We start from the raw sequence: 21194 nt of genomic DNA on the forward strand, positions 1-21194 counted from the left end.
ATATATATATATATATATATATATATATATATATATATATGTGGAAGGTTCAAACAATAATGGTGTAACTTTTACTAAGTATTATACCACTCAATAACTTTATATTAAATGTGAATTTTATAAATCTAATTATTAGATTGAAAGTTCTTTACTCTTAGATCATATATAAAAATTTTTATATTAATCCAAGATGATTTAATACTTTATTCTTGTAAAACAAAATTGACGTAATATATACATTTTAAAATATAATAAAATATAAACACTTTGATTACCTTTAAGTTGTTATTCAATTTTAACAAAATTTGATATAAACATATAAAATGATATGAAGTTATAATTCAATGGTTGTATTTACAAAATTCATGTTTAATATAAAGTTATTGAGCGGTGTAATACTTAGTAAAAGTTATACCGATGTCGTTTGAACTATTCTTTATATATATATATATACACATACACATAGAGACATATACATATATTTATGTGTGTGTGCTATAAAGTTGATATTAATTTTATTAGGAAGCTAACAAAATTATCTATAACTTCTATTTATCTCAAAAGTTAAATCTATCATCTACTATTTTTTAAAAAATACAAAATTGCAATATTTCAACTTAAATCTGACAGCATAACCTTTCATACTAGTTCAATCATAACATGAGTTCTTAACCTCTTTTTTGGGTGATTCCAACGATATTTGAAAGCTAACCTCTAGAGCTACAACTTTGATGAATATTACAAAACATAATTATATCATTTAAGTCTACTCAAAAAGCTTACAACGCATGCATGCAACGTTTTGTGTATAAAATATGATGTTCATCTTTTAACTCACATAACTCGGTCATTCCTTAACATTTTTTTTTATGTGATTCTTAAGTTTAAAATGTATCCCCAAATATCTAATTTCTAACTCAACAATTGGAACTCAATTTCATTAATTACACACAAAGAAATCACTTAAATACCAAAGTAGATTCATACTAGAATTTTTAGAATCAGGCACAATTAGTACTCAAACTCTTTTCTCTCAATCCAATTGATAAAAACATAGAGTAAAGCCTAATATTACTCTATTATACCATCAAATACTCAAATCCTATATCAATTTCACATATTCATGCAATTAACATCAAACTTCACTTTGTTCTATAAGCAAAAGTGTCCTACAAAAGCTACAAGCACTCACAGATTCTCAAATAGTTCAAATTACATGAAATAAATTATAAATATAATTAAAACATCACATATAATGCACATGGTTACATATTCATATCAAATTCTCATACAATCACCAAAAATGCATTCCCTCATGGACAATTCAAGATCCATAAGATTAGTTCATTACATAAAATTAAGCATACATACCACTCAATATCATTAATTAGAGTAATGAAGAATCATATAGAGGACAAAAATTGAGGAATAAATACAAATTTGATTTCCCCCTCATACAACACATACAACAAAAAGGAGATTGGAACCAATCTCACTACCCAATAATTATCCCATGCCTAGAGTGAGATTATTTATTCTCCCCTTACCTTGATGAGTGTTATAAGACAAATGTAGATCTTGAGGTGCTCGCCTACAAGTTCTGGTCCTCCCAAGCCTTCAAAGCATGTAGAGGAAAAGAAAATAGCATAAAATAAAAACTAATCAAATAACTCCCTTTAAAAAAAAAAATTTTAACCCTATCTAAAGCCAATAGTTAAAAATAACTAATTCCAGTTACAAAATCTTTCCCTCACCTAATAAAACTAAGAAAATTGTTAAAATCAACCCAAATAATCATAACAAAATATAATAATAGTAATTACAATATATATTAAAATAGAACCAATTTATCTAAAGATACTATTAACACAGTATCTAAGGACAAGACCTTTAAAGATAATAGCCACATGCAGGCCATGCAAGCGCATCATAGGGTACGTAACCCAATAGGAGGAAAGAATCCACAACCTCCTAGAATTAAAGCTAATATAGGTGGGCCCTTTGTGACCAAAACAAAAGGAGAAAACAGGAATAAGGAAGTACATGAATATCCAAGTCCAAATGATGCTCCAAAGTCAATTATGAACCAAGAAGACATAATGCCCTCTGAGATGAATCAGAGCTTGAACACAGCGCGAGTATTGGAGGGCTTACGCTCAGTTACCTCTCAATCAAATTCAAATCCTATCCTACATCATCCTATGACACAGGTCTTTTATCCAAATAGAGAAGAAGTAATACTTGCAAGTGCGTTGCGTAAGTATTTTGAACCCCATGGGAGAGGAAGCACAACTGGAACTAGAGATGAGTTGACTCTTAACTCACACGAGAATATGTCAGGGGGATCTCTCCCCAACCTTCCAAAAAATTCTCAATGAACTTCCTATGTTGGAATTGTAGAGGAGCGAGAGCCAAAGGTTTCGCGCCCTTAGTCAACGATTTGATCAGAACCCACAATGTGGGACTCATCTGTCTGTTAGAAACCCACATTAGTGGAAATCGGGCTGTTAATGTAACTCGTCGTATTAAGCTTGACAAGAATTTCTTGGTGCATGCTAATGGTCAATCGGGTGGCCTTTGGTGCTTATGGGATTCGTTGAAATGGAACATTGAGGTTATATATCATACATCACAGTTTATTCATTTAAAGATTTTGAATGACTCCTTGCCTTGGTTTATCACCATGGTGTATGCTAGTCCACATTTACAAGAAAGATCAACGCTATGGAACAACCTAACTATATTAGCACAGATCGTGGATGGCCCCTGGAATCTAATGGGTGATTTCAATGTTGTTCTTCGCCCTCATGAGAGAATGGGCAGTGCTACTACGAGGATAAATCATGGAGATATCGCGTTCAACAACTTTGTGAACCAGTGTAACCTATTGGATATTGGATTCACAGGTTCTCCCTTCACTTGGAAACGTGGTCAACTCTTTGAAAGGCTGGACAGGTCGCTGGAAAATTATGATTGGCGTATACAGTTTCATGAAGCCTCCATCATTCATTTGAACCCGCTCAAATCAGATCATGTGCCCTTATTGCTTCGTTTTGCTGATAATTTTCCTCGCCGACCCACGAGACGACCATTCAGGTTTGAAGCTTCTTGGTTAACTCATGAAGATTTTCCCGAGCTGATGAAACGTGAATGGAATGCAAATGGCCAGTGGTTGAACAAAGTCCAACATATCAAAAGTTCCTTGATGGAGTGGAACTACCATACATTTGGAAATATCACCCAACAGAAAAGACGCCTCCTAAGGAGACTTAATGGGATAGCTTCTAAATTGCTTGAAGGTCCTAACAGGTTTCTGGAGGAGCTACAATCCAATCTCTAGGGTGAATTAGATACTATTTTGATTCGTGAGGAGATCTTATGGTACCAGAAGTCTCGATGTAAATGGTTGTTGATGGGGGATCGTAATACCAAATATTTTCATGGAACTACTATTATTAGGAGAAGGCGAAACAGAATTGAGAAACTCTTGAATGATAATAATGAATGGATTAACCAACCTGAGGAGATGGAATCCTTAGTAACTTCCTTTTACAAAGATCTCTTCTGTGATCCGGGTGGAGCAACTAGATTTTGTTTGAGCAATGCATTTCCTTCTCTAGGAATGGAGATGTTATCTGAGATTGGGAAGCCAATCAACAATGATGAGATAAAACAAGCAATCAAGAGAATGGGAAGCTTTAAAGCTCCAGGACCTGAGGCCTACAAGCAATATTTTTTCAATCACAATGGAACCTTATAGGACCGGATGTGTGTAAACTTATTCATGATATCGAAGAGAAACCTGCTAGAGTTGCTAACATTAATGAGACTTTAATTGTCTTCATCCCTAAAGTGGAAGCAGTAAATCACTTGAGGCAAATGAGGCCGATTAGTTTATGCAATGTATCATATAAAATACTCTCCAAGGTCCTTGCGCACCGTCTTAGCAAGGTTATGGATTTGTTGGTGCACCCGAATCAATGCAGCTTCGTTCCCTATAAAAATAGCAGGGACAACATCATTGTTTTCCAAGAAGTCATTCACTCTATGCGTTTTAAAACTGGCAAGAAGGGTTGGATGGCAATCAAGATAGATCTTGAGAAGGCTTACGATAGGCTAAATTGGAAGTTTATCAAGGAGACTCTAATCGACATTGGCCTTCCAAATAATTTTGTTGAGTTAGTTTGGGCTTGTATATCATCTGGAAAACTTAGGATGATGTGGAATGGTGAGGCTTTGGAGGAATTCTTGCCTTCTCGCGGTGTAAGACAAGGAGATCCTATTTCTCCCTATCTCTTTGTTTTATGCATGGAACGATTGTTTCAACTAATCAACATGACTATAGATCATCGGCTCTGGAAACCCATCCAATTGTCGAGAAATGGCCCAATGATATCCCACTTAGCTTTTGCGGATGATATAGTGCTTTTTGCTGAAGCTTCGTTGGACCAAGTGGAGGTAATTCAAGGGTGTTTGAATGTTTTTTGTGATAGTGCAGGGCAAAAAGTTAGTAATGAGAAGACTAGGATCTTCTTCTCTAAAAATGTGGGGCATGTAGTAAGATCAGAAATCAGCAACGCATTTGGCTTTCAAAGAACCGAGAACTTGGGGAATTATCTTGGTGTTCCAACCCATCACTCTCGTGTTAGCCATGCCACGTACCAAAGTATTATTGATAAGGTCAATAACAGACTTAGTGGATGGAAAGCAAAAAATTTATCTTTCGCTGGGAGAATAACCTTGACAAAGTCAGTCTTGGAGGCTCTTCCTTCATATATTATGCAAACAGTGAGTCTCCCCAAGACTGTTTGTGATGCTTTGGAAAAGAGTTGTAGAGGTTTTCTTTGGGGGGATAATAGTGAGCATCATAGGCCTCATGCTATAAATTGGAATACAATTTGCCTTCCTAAGTCTCATGGAGGACTTGGGCTGAGGCACATGAGGGAGGCGAATAACGCTTTTATGATGAAGAATTGTTGGAGCTTAATCTCAGAACCAGATAAACTATGGGTAAGGGTGGTAAAAACCAAATATGGGTGTACAGAAGAAGCGATTCCAAATATCTCTAAGAAGGCTCACATGTCAAATCTTTGGCACGGTATTTGTGTAGCTTGGAAAAGGGTCAAACCTTATATCAGATGGAAGATCAAGGATGGTCGTCAAACTCGTTTCTGGTTTGATGTGTGGGTGCCAGGAATGGACGCCTTAATCAACTACGCGCGAACATACATTCCAATTTCCAACTAGTGAGCTCTCTAAATGCGTTTGTGGTTATGTAACTGAAGATGGAAATTGGGAGGTGAGCCACATTCTCCATCTGGTTCCTAATTCAGTTTGGTAGAGTGTGTTAACCTTGCCAACGCCCAAAGCTGATGCTGGGGCTGATGAAACTTGCTGGGGAGGCTCTCCTGATGGAGCCTTCTCTGTCAAATCTGCGTATGAAGTCTCTTCCCATAATCTTAGACCAGAACGAAAGCCCATTTTTAAGCTAATTTGGAATTGGAAAGGCCCTGAGCGAGTTCGCATTTTCCTTTGGAGAGTTGCCCATGAGAGCTTAATGACTAATGCCTTTAGAGTTAAGAGAAGGATAACTACATATTCTGGTTGTCGTATATGTTCTCATGATTATGAAGATATGAAGCATGTTTTTCTTTACTGTCCTTACGCTCGTCAAGTTTGGTCGAGATTACCAAGTTATGTGCAAGCCTTTGAGTCTGATAACTCGGATATCAGTACTTGGCTGACGCATCATTTATCTGGGAGGAGTCAAACTTCACAAAAGAGGAGTGCTCTATTTGCAATCACACTTGACTGCCTATGGTTTAGAAGGAATAGAGATGTGTTTCAGAATCTATTCCTATCTCCAAATCAGCTTATTGGTGAGATTAATTCTCGTGTAGCAGCAACTTCGAAATGTAATAATCCTCTAATTACAGGTTCCATTATCCCTATGGTCCAGCAAAAGTTTCAATGGTCTTGCCCTCCCCGAGAGCAATTGAAACTGAATTGTGATGGTTCTGTGGCAAGTGGGCACGAGGCATCTTGTGGAGGAATCATGCGAGATTCTGCTGGTAGATTTGTGCTGGCTTACTCAGGACGGCTAGGCCATGTTTCAACTGTTGAGGCAGAACTGTTAGCTATACTTCATGGTCTTAGAATTATTAGAAGCCACAATGTTAATGCAAGGGTTCAAGTTGAATCAGACTCCTCAATGGCAGTGGATCTCATTTCAGATGGTTGCCCTCGTCACCATCCTTGTTTTAACATCATCGAAGAGATAAAGTCTTTGTGTTTTCAGTTAAACATTATTTCTTGTAGCCATATATTTAGAGAGGCGAATAGAGTAGCTGATGCTTTGGCTAAAAATAGGATACTTTCCAAGGAGAATATTATAGTATTTAATACTCCTCCTAATTGTATTCAGGAATTGTTATTAGTAGACATGTCTGCCTCTTCCAATTTTAATAATTAGTGTTTTGGGCTTTTGCCCCTTTGGTTATCAAAAAAAAAAAAATATTAAAATACCATAAAACACATATTTTGCAAAATATATTTAATTACATAAATAATTAAAACATATATTTTCTCTAAATACTTTCTATAAAAAAATATCATAAAAATACATAATTCTCTAATAAATATTATACAAAACAATTTTACAAACATTTATTTAAAACAAACATAATTATTAAAAGCCTCTAAAATATTTTATAAAATCACTTTAATTATAATCAAAATATTCTTTTAATAATTTTAGAAAACTTAGGGTGTTACAAAAAATATAAAACAATCAACTACACTAGGTTCTCATGTAATTAACAACACTTGGATATTCATGCAGCATATATATGTATAGGATACATAAAACATAAAACAATTTCTAACAATATAAATTGAAAACATAAAGCTCCTTTTGGAGTTACATATAAATCCCTATATACATATATACATCAAAATACACTAGGTACTAAAAACATAAAACATATAGTCGATCGAGCATCTATATATAGCAATACTACATATTAGAGTAGTATACTAAAAAAATAGGTTATCTCAAACATGACCATCCACTAATAGCCAAGTTAATCATTTCGTACTCTTATACCAAGTATGATCATTGAAATCTAACTACAAGGAAAGAAAGGATAAACTTGTAAAAGAATCAACATAATAATTAGTAGTGAAATTTTAGCTTTAGCAACATAAACAACTTAAAACATCATAATGTGATATGAAGTTATAATTCATGTTTAACATAAAGTTAGTGTGCGATGTAATACTTAGTATAAGTTACACTAGTATCATTTGAAACCTCTTCAACCGATAAACCGATATGAAGTTATAATTCAATAGTTGAATTTACAAAATTAATATTTAATATAAAGTAATTAAGCGATGACTTAATAAAAATTATATAAGTGTCATTTGATAAATAAGGATACTTTATCACTACAACTTTTATAAAATAATAATTAAGATTAATATATTATATATAAATATTTTTCATATTAAAAAATAATTACAATAATTATCATCGAACTTTAATTTTTCCTTGATGTAATACTATAAAAATTAATTAATTATTTTTATTTATTATATTAAAATAAATATTTCAACAAAAATAACTATCACAATAATTATTGAACTTTAATTTTGGAAAAAATAAAATAGTTTTTAAAAAAAGAAGTTAAGAAGGACCATCCAGAAAAATCCGGTGTGTATTTGTTAAGTCTCAATTTTACCTCTTTTTGGATGAGACTTATTGAACAAATTCCACTCATCCTTTGAACCATTGCAATATAATTGTTCTCTTTTTGGTTCATTTTGTGTGCAGATATAACTAACCCAAATTCATCTAACAATACCTTAATCCACCTCATTTTTTGTGCAGGTATTGAGGAAGAGTGGAAAGTTGAAGACTCTTAGGATTGGAAATCTAAGAAGCTAAGGAGCAGAGAAGAGGTTCTGCGCCGGGCGCAAGGTGACCCGCGCCAGGCGAGCAAAACAGAGTATCTCACCTCTGGGAGCCATTGCGCCGGGCGTAATGTGAATTGCGCCGGGCTTGTCCTAAGGCAGAGAGTATCTGGAAGGCCCCGCGCCGGGCGCGACAACTTATGCGCCGGGCGCAGAACCCTAATCTGACCTCCCAGGCTCGTATTTGAAGCCATTTTCGAGGGTTTCTCCCTCATTCACACATTGGGCGCGTTTTGGGAGCTGTGGAAGGGATTCCCGGAGCTTGGAGCCGTTCGTGTGTGGGTCTTTCCTTCGGTTCTTCATTTCTCCCTTCATCTCTATTTTGTATTTACCCTCTTTGTTGAGTGGTTTCACCCATTTTTGTGGGGTTAGATGTAACCAACGAATTCTATTGTAATCCTTACGGTTTTTATGATATATATACATGTTGTTTCATTCATTGTTGTTTATGTTTCTATTCTTAATGCTTGCTTTGGATTTAATCTCATTGCATGATATAGGTTCCATTGGGTATTGGAAAATAACCCTTGAAACTAGCTCTGAAACAAATGCCTAGTGGGAAATGTATCTAGGAATGGAGCTTAGCCCATTAGTAGTCTTAAACCCTAGCCCGTAATGCGGATGTAGATATTGGGTACTCAAGGGATTGATATTCAATATCCACATCTAGGCTCTTGCTCTAAGGGATTAGGTTTGAGTAAACTATTGGGTTGACTAAGCAATGAATTTAACAAGAGATTAAGGATTCATTAGTTTGACGTTTGGTGAAATCTGACCCCACAATCTCACAAAACCATAAAATCATTTCTACCTTTTTCCACTCACAAACCATTATTTATTTATAGCTTTCATTCCAGTAGTCATGCTCTTCGATTCATATACATGACGAACTACAATTTGGAATCATTCTTTAGTCACGAATAGTCATTAAATGCTTATTTTACCTTCTAATCCCTGTGGATACGATATTTTTACTACTTGAACGGCCGGTATACTTGCCGTGTTTGAGACCGTTGATGGAATTAAACTAAATTTCAATTATAACAAAAGTACTTCAACGGAAATCTCAACAAGTTTTTGGCGCCGTTGCCGGGGATTAGAATGGCGATTTAGTATTTGTAGCTATTTGTGACTTATTCTTTGTTTTTATTGTTATTTTTATTTGTGTGTTGGTAATGAATTGTTGAAGCTAACTTGTGCGCTCTAGTCCTCTGCTTTCTCTTGTATGCAAGGAACTGTGAACTAGATTGACCAATTCCTCTAAGCAGTTGCTGAGCAATCCTCAGATTGAGCACAAAGCAAGGAGGAACAAGAGCAACAGGAGGAGAAGGAGAGTAGAGCACTTCAAGTTGGTCACCGTCAGGCTCGGGACAGTAAACAAGCGCTTCCTGGGAGGCAACCCAGAGATCTGAACTGTGTTTTAGATTTTTGTTGCATGTTGTTCTGTGTTATAAGTGTTGTTTTGTATTATGTGTTGTGTTTTGTGTTATATGTTTTGTGGTATATGTTGTTTGTGTTATGTGTTAGTTGTTAGAATCATGTTTGAATGGGTAAATATAGGGTACATTTTGTTTGGAATGTGAGGAATGAGGCAATTCTGTGTCTAGGTGGAAATAAGGCCTGATCCTAATTTAAAACCTGGGCAAATTGACCTTTTAAAGTGACTACGCGCCGGGCGTGACTCTTTTGCGCCCGGCCTAGTACTCAATTTTTGGTCTCTGGAACCACCACGCCGGGCGCGTTTAATGCATGCCCGGCGCGATATCAGATTTTGGACCTCGTTGAGTTTTACTGATATGAAGCCCGGCGCATCTGTTTTGCGCCCGGCGCAAAAGCATTCCTGATACCTTGTATTTAACTATTTTTCATTCATGTTTCTTTGTATTCTGTTTGTGTTGCATTGTCTTAGTCCATTTCTATGTACATGCATTTTGTGCTTAATTTTGGTCTAAGGATATTCTCCATTGTGTTATAGTCGCTTGGTCATCACTAGGTATACATTTTTGTGCTCACCATTCTTTTTCATGCTTATACTCCGCGACCACTCTTGGTTTCTAGGACTTTCAGGCATATACTGGTTGGCCTGGGGACCAGGCTCCTAAGTTTGGGGGAGTGGAGCTGCTGATGCAGACGGAGCCGTTGATGGTGGAACAGCCCCTAAAGATGATGATGACCAGACCCCATAGATGGAAGCAGATGGAGCTCACCTTAGTTTGCCTTTGTTTCTTGCAATTTATTTTTCTGTCTTTTATTTTTAGTATTTTAACTATTTTTATATCTATCTCTTTTGGTGATTACACTGTTGGTTCTTTTTGTGAATATTCTGCTTTAGCACAGGTTTTAATCTTGTTGATACTTGCGTTGCTTGTGGTCAATTCTGGATTGTAGTTTGCTTGATGTTATGGTGCATGTACCCTAGACATTTTCAAGTCACATTAGATCTTTAGTTCATAACTAGTTGCATACGGGTTTCAATGTTGATCATAGAACTGAGTTGAGTTTGATAGTTGTGCATGCATAGCCGGGTGAGGTCTGAGCCTAAAACACTTATGAGTGAACTACGCTTAAGTTGCATGATAGACTTTGCTTGAGTTTCCTTGGTGGTTTGCTTATGTTGTGCACTTATATGATCAAGGCATTCATACTTCTCTATTTTGTAACCATCTAAGCCAAAAAGCCATCTCCACTCTTCACTTTACCCATACCTTTCTAAGCCTAAACACCACACCTTCCACTTGTCCCAAACCATGAAAAATTAACCATAACCCTTGCTTTGGTTAAGAGAGCAAACTGATGACATCAAATAAGTTTGGGGGAGTTGAAGAATGGGGAATTTTGGGAAGAAGAAAGTATGTGGTCAGCCATTACAAAACAAAATAAAATTAAAAAAAAAAAAAAAAAAAAAAAACAAAAACAAAAATATTAAGATGCAAAAATGTAAATATGCATCTCATAAAGGCTAATGGCTTGGATCAGGTAAAGGGCATGTGCCAAATTGTTGTAATGGGGTATGGAGAGGGACATCATTGAAAAATCTTATTTGCTCTCTTAAGCTATAGCACCTTCAATCTTTGAAAAACCATAAAACTGCTACCGCTTGACCCTGCTTGACCCAGATTGCCCTAATAAAGACCTTGTGATAAGTGTCTGCATTTGTTTTACCACTGGTTTCATTTGGAAACGAAGAGCAAAGTTGAATTATGTGGCGTGAGTAGTAGACTAGAGAGAAACACTCACCCTGATACACTAGTGTGCATAGAGAGAAACATTTTCCTAGTGAGGATGCATACACAGATAGTCATTACTCCTCTCAGCTCTTTGATCTCTTTTGAAACCTTTGTTTGCACCTTGTCATGTTCTATTGCAATAATTGTGATTGGAAATTCATCTGAGGTTCATGCTTGCGAAAAGAAGATACAAGTGAACTAGGATGTAGAAATTGACTCACTTGCATTACTTGTTATCTGCTAGATTAATTACCTTTTGCTTGAGGACAAGCAAGGTTCTAAGTTTGGGGGAGTTGTTAAGTCTCAATTTTACCTCTTTTTGGATGAGACTTATTGAACAAATTCCACTCATCCTTTGAACCATTGCAATATAATTGTTCTCTTTTTGGTTCATTTTGTGTGCAGATATAACTAACCCAAATTCATCTAACAATACCTTAATCCACCTCATTTTTTGTGCAGGTATTGAGGAAGAGTGGAAAGTTGAAGACTCTTAGGATTGGAAATCTAAGAAGCTAAGGAGCAGAGAAGAGGTTCTGCGCCGGGCGCAAGGTGATCCGCGCCAGGCGAGCAAAACAGAGTATCTCACCTCTGGGAGCCATTGCGCCGGGCGTAATGTGAATTGCGCCGGGCTTGTCCTAAGGCAGAGAGTATCTGGAAGGCCCCGCGCCGGGCGCGACAACTTATGCGCCGGGCGCAGAACCCTAATCTGACCTCCCAGGCTCGTATTTGAAGCCATTTTCGAGGGTTTCTCCCTCATTCACACATTGGGCGCGTTTTGGGAGCTGTGGAAGGGATTCCCGGAGCTTGGAGCCGTTCGTGTGTGGGTCTTTCCTTCGGTTCTTCATTTCTCCCTTCATCTCTATTTTGTATTTACCCTCTTTGTTGAGTGGTTTCACCCATTTTTGTGGGGTTAGATGTAACCAACGAATTCTATTGTAATCCTTACGGTTTTTATGATATATATATACATGTTGTTTCATTCATTGTTGTTTATGTTTCTATTCTTAATGCTTGCTTTGGATTTAATCTCATTGCATGATATAGGTTCCATTGGGTATTGGAAAATAACCCTTGAAACTAGCTCTGAAACAAATGCCTAGTGGGAAATGTATCTAGGAATGGAGCTTAGCCCATTAGTAGTCTTAAACCCTAGCCCGTAATGCGGATGTAGATATTGGGTACTCAAGGGATTGATATTCAATATCCACATCTAGGCTCTTGCTCTAAGGGATTAGGTTTGAGTAAACTATTGGGTTGACTAAGCAATGAATTTAACAAGAGATTAAGGATTCATTAGTTTGACGTTTGGTGAAATCTGACCCCACAATCTCACAAAACCATAAAATCATTTCTACCTTTTTCCACTCACAAACCATTATTTATTTATAGCTTTCATTCCAGTAGTCATGCTCTTCGATTCATATACATGACGAACTACAATTTGGAATCATTCTTTAGTCACGAATAGTCATTAAATGCTTATTTTACCTTCTAATCCCTGTGGATACGATATTTTTACTACTTGAACGGCCGGTATACTTGCCGTGTTTGAGACCGTTGATGGAATTAAACTAAATTTCAATTATAACAAAAGTACTTCAACGGAAATCTCAACAAGTTTTTGGCGCCGTTGCCGGGGATTAGAATGGCGATTTAGTATTTGTAGCTATTTGTGACTTATTCTTTGTTTTTATTGTTATTTTTATTTGTGTGTTGGTAATGAATTGTTGAAGCTAACTTGTGCGCTCTAGTCCTCTGCTTTCTCTTGTATGCAAGGAACTGTGAACTAGATTGACCAATTCCTCTAAGCAGTTGCTGAGCAATCCTCAGATTGAGCACAAAGCAAGGAGGAACAAGAGCAACAGGAGGAGAAGGAGAGTAGAGCACTTCAAGTTGGTCACCGTCAGGCTCGGGACAGTAAACAAGCGCTTCCTGGGAGGCAACCCAGAGATCTGAACTGTGTTTTAGATTTTTGTTGCATGTTGTTCTGTGTTATAAGTGTTGTTTTGTATTATGTGTTGTGTTTTGTGTTATATGTTTTGTGGTATATGTTGTTTGTGTTATGTGTTAGTTGTTAGAATCATGTTTGAATGGGTAAATATAGGGTACATTTTGTTTGGAATGTGAGGAATGAGGCAATTCTGTGTCTAGGTGGAAATAAGGCCTGATCCTAATTTAAAACCTGGGCAAATTGACCTTTTAAAGTGACTACGCGCCGGGCGTGACTCTTTTGCGCCCGGCCTAGTACTCAATTTTTGGTCTCTGGAACCACCACGCCGGGCGCGTTTAATGCATGCCCGGCGCGATATCAGATTTTGGACCTCGTTGAGTTTTACTGATATGAAGCCCGGCGCATCTGTTTTGCGCCCGGCGCAAAAGCATTCCTGATACCTTGTATTTAACTATTTTTCATTCATGTTTCTTTGTATTCTGTTTGTGTTGCATTGTCTTAGTCCATTTCTATGTACATGCATTTTGTGCTTAATTTTGGTCTAAGGATATTCTCCATTGTGTTATAGTCGCTTGGTCATCACTAGGTATACATTTTTGTGCTCACCATTCTTTTTCATGCTTATACTCCGCGACCACTCTTGGTTTCTAGGACTTTCAGGCATATACTGGTTGGCCTGGGGACCAGGCTCCTAAGTTTGGGGGAGTGGAGCTGCTGATGCAGACGGAGCCGTTGATGGTGGAACAGCCCCTAAAGATGATGATGACCAGACCCCATAGATGGAAGCAGATGGAGCTCACCTTAGTTTGCCTTTGTTTCTTGCAATTTATTTTTCTGTCTTTTATTTTTAGTATTTTAACTATTTTTATATCTATCTCTTTTGGTGATTACACTGTTGGTTCTTTTTGTGAATATTCTGCTTTAGCACAGGTTTTAATCTTGTTGATACTTGCGTTGCTTGTGGTCAATTCTGGATTGTAGTTTGCTTGATGTTATGGTGCATGTACCCTAGACATTTTCAAGTCACATTAGATCTTTAGTTCATAACTAGTTGCATACGGGTTTCAATGTTGATCATAGAACTGAGTTGAGTTTGATAGTTGTGCATGCATAGCCGGGTGAGGTCTGAGCCTAAAACACTTATGAGTGAACTACGCTTAAGTTGCATGATAGACTTTGCTTGAGTTTCCTTGGTGGTTTGCTTATGTTGTGCACTTATATGATCAAGGCATTCATACTTCTCTATTTTGTAACCATCTAAGCCAAAAAGCCATCTCCACTCTTCACTTTACCCATACCTTTCTAAGCCTAAACACCACACCTTCCACTTGTCCCAAACCATGAAAAATTAACCATAACCCTTGCTTTGGTTAAGAGAGCAAACTGATGACATCAAATAAGTTTGGGGGAGTTGAAGAATGGGGAATTTTGGGAAGAAGAAAGTATGTGGTCAGCCATTACAAAACAAAATAAAATTAAAAAAAAAAAAAAAAAAAAAAACAAAAACAAAAATATTAAGATGCAAAAATGTAAATATGCATCTCATAAAGGCTAATGGCTTGGATCAGGTAAAGGGCATGTGCCAAATTGTTGTAATGGGGTATGGAGAGGGACATCATTGAAAAATCTTATTTGCTCTCTTAAGCTATAGCACCTTCAATCTTTGAAAAACCATAAAACTGCTACCGCTTGACCCTGCTTGACCCAGATTGCCCTAATAAAGACCTTGTGATAAGTGTCTGCATTTGTTTTACCACTGGTTTCATTTGGAAACGAAGAGCAAAGTTGAATTATGTGGCGTGAGTAGTAGACTAGAGAGAAACACTCACCCTGATACACTAGTGTGCATAGAGAGAAACATTTTCCTAGTGAGGATGCATACACAGATAGTCATTACTCCTCTCAGCTCTTTGATCTCTTTTGAAACCTTTGTTTGCACCTTGTCATGTTCTATTGCAATAATTGTGATTGGAAATTCATCTGAGGTTCATGCTTGCGAAAAGAAGATACAAGTGAACTAGGATGTAGAAATTGACTCACTTGCATTACTTGTTATCTGCTAGATTAATTACCTTTTGCTTGAGGACAAGCAAGGTTCTAAGTTTGGGGGAGTTGTTAAGTCTCAATTTTACCTCTTTTTGGATGAGACTTATTGAACAAATTCCACTCATCCTTTGAACCATTGCAATATAATTGTTCTCTTTTTGGTTCATTTTGTGTGCAGATATAACTAACCCAAATTCATCTAACAATACCTTAATCCACCTCATTTTTTGTGCAGGTATTGAGGAAGAGTGGAAAGTTGAAGACTCTTAGGATTGGAAATCTAAGAAGCTAAGGAGCAGAGAAGAGGTTCTGCGCCGGGCGCAAGGTGATCCGCGCCAGGCGAGCAAAACAGAGTATCTCACCTCTGGGAGCCATTGCGCCGGGCGTAATGTGAATTGCGCCGGGCTTGTCCTAAGGCAGAGAGTATCTGGAAGGCCCCGCGCCGGGCGCGACAACTTATGCGCCGGGCGCAGAACCCTAATCTGACCTCCCAGGCTCGTATTTGAAGCCATTTTCGAGGGTTTCTCCCTCATTCACACATTGGGCGCGTTTTGGGAGCTGTGGAAGGGATTCCCGGAGCTTGGAGCCGTTCGTGTGTGGGTCTTTCCTTCGGTTCTTCATTTCTCCCTTCATCTCTATTTTGTATTTACCCTCTTTGTTGAGTGGTTTCACCCATTTTTGTGGGGTTAGATGTAACCAACGAATTCTATTGTAATCCTTACGGTTTTTATGATATATATACATGTTGTTTCATTCATTGTTGTTTATGTTTCTATTCTTAATGCTTGCTTTGGATTTAATCTCATTGCATGATATAGGTTCCATTGGGTATTGGAAAATAACCCTTGAAACTAGCTCTGAAACAAATGCCTAGTGGGAAATGTATCTAGGAATGGAGCTTAGCCCATTAGTAGTCTTAAACCCTAGCCCGTAATGCGGATGTAGATATTGGGTACTCAAGGGATTGATATTCAATATCCACATCTAGGCTCTTGCTCTAAGGGATTAGGTTTGAGTAAACTATTGGGTTGACTAAGCAATGAATTTAACAAGAGATTAAGGATTCATTAGTTTGACGTTTGGTGAAATCTGACCCCACAATCTCACAAAACCATAAAATCATTTCTACCTTTTTCCACTCACAAACCATTATTTATTTATAGCTTTCATTCCAGTAGTCATGCTCTTCGATTCATATACATGACGAACTACAATTTGGAATCATTCTTTAGTCACGAATAGTCATTAAATGCTTATTTTACCTTCTAATCCCTGTGGATACGATATTTTTACTACTTGAACGGCCGGTATACTTGCCGTGTTTGAGACCGTTGATGGAATTAAACTAAATTTCAATTATAACAAAAGTACTTCAACGGAAATCTCAACAAGTTTTTGGCGCCGTTGCCGGGGATTAGAATGGCGATTTAGTATTTGTAGCTATTTGTGACTTATTCTTTGTTTTTATTGTTATTTTTATTTGTGTGTTGGTAATGAATTGTTGAAGCTAACTTGTGCGCTCTAGTCCTCTGCTTTCTCTTGTATGCAAGGAACTGTGAACTAGATTGACCAATTCCTCTAAGCAGTTGCTGAGCAATCCTCAGATTGAGCACAAAGCAAGGAGGAACAAGAGCAACAGGAGGAGAAGGAGAGTAGAGCACTTCAAGTTGGTCACCGTCAGGCTCGGGACAGTAAACAAGCGCTTCCTGGGAGGCAACCCAGAGATCTGAACTGTGTTTTAGATTTTTGTTGCATGTTGTTCTGTGTTATAAGTGTTGTTTTGTATTATGTGTTGTGTTTTGTGTTATATGTTTTGTGGTATATGTTGTTTGTGTTATGTGTTAGTTGTTAGAATCATGTTTGAATGGGTAAATATAGGGTACATTTTGTTTGGAATGTGAGGAATGAGGCAATTCTGTGTCTAGGTGGAAATAAGGCCTGATCCTAATTTAAAACCTGGGCAAATTGACCTTTTAAAGTGACTACGCGCCGGGCGTGACTCTTTTGCGCCCGGCCTAGTACTCAATTTTTGGTCTCTGGAACCACCACGCCGGGCGCGTTTAATGCATGCCCGGCGCGATATCAGATTTTGGACCTCGTTGAGTTTTACTGATATGAAGCCCGGCGCATCTGTTTTGCGCCCGGCGCAAAAGCATTCCTGATACCTTGTATTTAACTATTTTTCATTCATGTTTCTTTGTATTCTGTTTGTGTTGCATTGTCTTAGTCCATTTCTATGTACATGCATTTTGTGCTTAATTTTGGTCTAAGGATATTCTCCATTGTGTTATAGTCGCTTGGTCATCACTAGGTATACATTTTTGTGCTCACCATTCTTTTTCATGCTTATACTCCGCGACCACTCTTGGTTTCTAGGACTTTCAGGCATATACTGGTTGGCCTGGGGACCAGGCTCCTAAGTTTGGGGGAGTGGAGCTGCTGATGCAGACGGAGCCGTTGATGGTGGAACAGCCCCTAAAGATGATGATGACCAGACCCCATAGATGGAAGCAGATGGAGCTCACCTTAGTTTGCCTTTGTTTCTTGCAATTTATTTTTCTGTCTTTTATTTTTAGTATTTTAACTATTTTTATATCTATCTCTTTTGGTGATTACACTGTTGGTTCTTTTTGTGAATATTCTGCTTTAGCACAGGTTTTAATCTTGTTGATACTTGCGTTGCTTGTGGTCAATTCTGGATTGTAGTTTGCTTGATGTTATGGTGCATGTACCCTAGACATTTTCAAGTCACATTAGATCTTTAGTTCATAACTAGTTGCATACGGGTTTCAATGTTGATCATAGAACTGAGTTGAGTTTGATAGTTGTGCATGCATAGCCGGGTGAGGTCTGAGCCTAAAACACTTATGAGTGAACTACGCTTAAGTTGCATGATAGACTTTGCTTGAGTTTCCTTGGTGGTTTGCTTATGTTGTGCACTTATATGATCAAGGCATTCATACTTCTCTATTTTGTAACCATCTAAGCCAAAAAGCCATCTCCACTCTTCACTTTACCCATACCTTTCTAAGCCTAAACACCACACCTTCCACTTGTCCCAAACCATGAAAAATTAACCATAACCCTTGCTTTGGTTAAGAGAGCAAACTGATGACATCAAATAAGTTTGGGGGAGTTGAAGAATGGGGAATTTTGGGAAGAAGAAAGTATGTGGTCAGCCATTACAAAACAAAATAAAATTAAAAAAAAAAAAAAAAAAAAAAACAAAAACAAAAATATTAAGATGCAAAAATGTAAATATGCATCTCATAAAGGCTAATGGCTTGGATCAGGTAAAGGGCATGTGCCAAATTGTTGTAATGGGGTATGGAGAGGGACATCATTGAAAAATCTTATTTGCTCTCTTAAGCTATAGCACCTTCAATCTTTGAAAAACCATAAAACTGCTACCGCTTGACCCTGCTTGACCCAGATTGCCCTAATAAAGACCTTGTGATAAGTGTCTGCATTTGTTTTACCACTGGTTTCATTTGGAAACGAAGAGCAAAGTTGAATTATGTGGCGTGAGTAGTAGACTAGAGAGAAACACTCACCCTGATACACTAGTGTGCATAGAGAGAAACATTTTCCTAGTGAGGATGCATACACAGATAGTCATTACTCCTCTCAGCTCTTTGATCTCTTTTGAAACCTTTGTTTGCACCTTGTCATGTTCTATTGCAATAATTGTGATTGGAAATTCATCTGAGGTTCATGCTTGCGAAAAGAAGATACAAGTGAACTAGGATGTAGAAATTGACTCACTTGCATTACTTGTTATCTGCTAGATTAATTACCTTTTGCTTGAGGACAAGCAAGGTTCTAAGTTTGGGGGAGTTGTTAAGTCTCAATTTTACCTCTTTTTGGATGAGACTTATTGAACAAATTCCACTCATCCTTTGAACCATTGCAATATAATTGTTCTCTTTTTGGTTCATTTTGTGTGCAGATATAACTAACCCAAATTCATCTAACAATACCTTAATCCACCTCATTTTTTGTGCAGGTATTGAGGAAGAGTGGAAAGTTGAAGACTCTTAGGATTGGAAATCTAAGAAGCTAAGGAGCAGAGAAGAGGTTCTGCGCCGGGCGCAAGGTGATCCGCGCCAGGCGAGCAAAACAGAGTATCTCACCTCTGGGAGCCATTGCGCCGGGCGTAATGTGAATTGCGCCGGGCTTGTCCTAAGGCAGAGAGTATCTGGAAGGCCCCGCGCCGGGCGCGACAACTTATGCGCCGGGCGCAGAACCCTAATCTGACCTCCCAGGCTCGTATTTGAAGCCATTTTCGAGGGTTTCTCCCTCATTCACACATTGGGCGCGTTTTGGGAGCTGTGGAAGGGATTCCCGGAGCTTGGAGCCGTTCGTGTGTGGGTCTTTCCTTCGGTTCTTCATTTCTCCCTTCATCTCTATTTTGTATTTACCCTCTTTGTTGAGTGGTTTCACCCATTTTTGTGGGGTTAGATGTAACCAACGAATTCTATTGTAATCCTTACGGTTTTTATGATATATATACATGTTGTTTCATTCATTGTTGTTTATGTTTCTATTCTTAATGCTTGCTTTGGATTTAATCTCATTGCATGATATAGGTTCCATTGGGTATTGGAAAATAACCCTTGAAACTAGCTCTGAAACAAATGCCTAGTGGGAAATGTATCTAGGAATGGAGCTTAGCCCATTAGTAGTCTTAAACCCTAGCCCGTAATGCGGATGTAGATATTGGGTACTCAAGGGATTGATATTCAATATCCACATCTAGGCTCTTGCTCTAAGGGATTAGGTTTGAGTAAACTATTGGGTTGACTAAGCAATGAATTTAACAAGAGATTAAGGATTCATTAGTTTGACGTTTGGTGAAATCTGACCCCACAATCTCACAAAACCATAAAATCATTTCTACCTTTTTCCACTCACAAACCATTATTTATTTATAGCTTTCATTCCAGTAGTCATGCTCTTCGATTCATATACATGACGAACTACAATTTGGAATCATTCTTTAGTCACGAATAGTCATTAAATGCTTATTTTACCTTCTAATCCCTGTGGATACGATATTTTTACTACTTGAACGGCCGGTATACTTGCCGTGTTTGAGACCGTTGATGGAATTAAACTAAATTTCAATTATAACAAAAGTACTTCAACGGAAATCTCAACAAGTTTTTGGCGCCGTTGCCGGGGATTAGAATGGCGATTTAGTATTTGTAGCTATTTGTGACTTATTCTTTGTTTTTATTGTTATTTTTATTTGTGTGTTGGTAATGAATTGTTGAAGCTAACTTGTGCGCTCTAGTCCTCTGCTTTCTCTTGTATGCAAGGAACTGTGAACTAGATTGACCAATTCCTCTAAGCAGTTGCTGAGCAATCCTCAGATTGAGCACAAAGCAAGGAGGAACAAGAGCAACAGGAGGAGAAGGAGAGTAGAGCACTTCAAGTTGGTCACCGTCAGGCTCGGGACAGTAAACAAGCGCTTCCTGGGAGGCAACCCAGAGATCTGAACTGTGTTTTAGATTTTTGTTGCATGTTGTTCTGTGTTATAAGTGTTGTTTTGTATTATGTGTTGTGTTTTGTGTTATATGTTTTGTGGTATATGTTGTTTGTGTTATGTGTTAGTTGTTAGAATCATGTTTGAATGGGTAAATATAGGGTACATTTTGTTTGGAATGTGAGGAATGAGGCAATTCTGTGTCTAGGTGGAAATAAGGCCTGATCCTAATTTAAAACCTGGGCAAATTGACCTTTTAAAGTGACTACGCGCCGGGCGTGACTCTTTTGCGCCCGGCCTAGTACTCAATTTTTGGTCTCTGGAACCACCACGCCGGGCGCGTTTAATGCATGCCCGGCGCGATATCAGATTTTGGACCTCGTTGAGTTTTACTGATATGAAGCCCGGCGCATCTGTTTTGCGCCCGGCGCAAAAGCATTCCTGATACCTTGTATTTAACTATTTTTCATTCATGTTTCTTTGTATTCTGTTTGTGTTGCATTGT

The 21194-nt window shown here is 37.8% G+C and overlaps 1 protein-coding gene across 1 annotated transcript; it reads left to right on the forward strand.

Annotated features, from left to right (window-relative positions):
- The first annotated feature begins 2374 nt into the window (after positions 1-2374).
- Positions 2375-3760, forward strand: LOC109804682 (uncharacterized). Its single transcript, XM_020366511.2, has 2 exons — positions 2375-3309; positions 3460-3760. Exons 1-2 carry the CDS (start codon positions 2375-2377, stop codon positions 3758-3760), a joined length of 1236 nt encoding a protein of 411 aa, XP_020222100.2.
- The last annotated feature ends 17434 nt before the right edge of the window (positions 3761-21194 follow it).

Source organism: Cajanus cajan, chromosome 7 (assembly GCF_000230855.2).
Source record: "Cajanus cajan strain Asha chromosome 7, NIPB_CcT2T_4, whole genome shotgun sequence".
NCBI lineage: Eukaryota > Viridiplantae > Streptophyta > Magnoliopsida > Fabales > Fabaceae > Cajanus > Cajanus cajan.

Bases quoted from the DNA above. Each gene is read 5' to 3' on its own strand.
- LOC109804682 (XM_020366511.2), top strand. From the start codon at position 2,375: ATGAACTTCCTATGTTGGAATTGTAGAGGAGCGAGAGCCAAAGGTTTC. The intron at 3,310-3,459 runs GTTTCTGGAGGA...TACTATTATTAG, and splicing joins TTGCTTGAAGGTCCTAACAG to GAGAAGGCGAAACAGAATTG.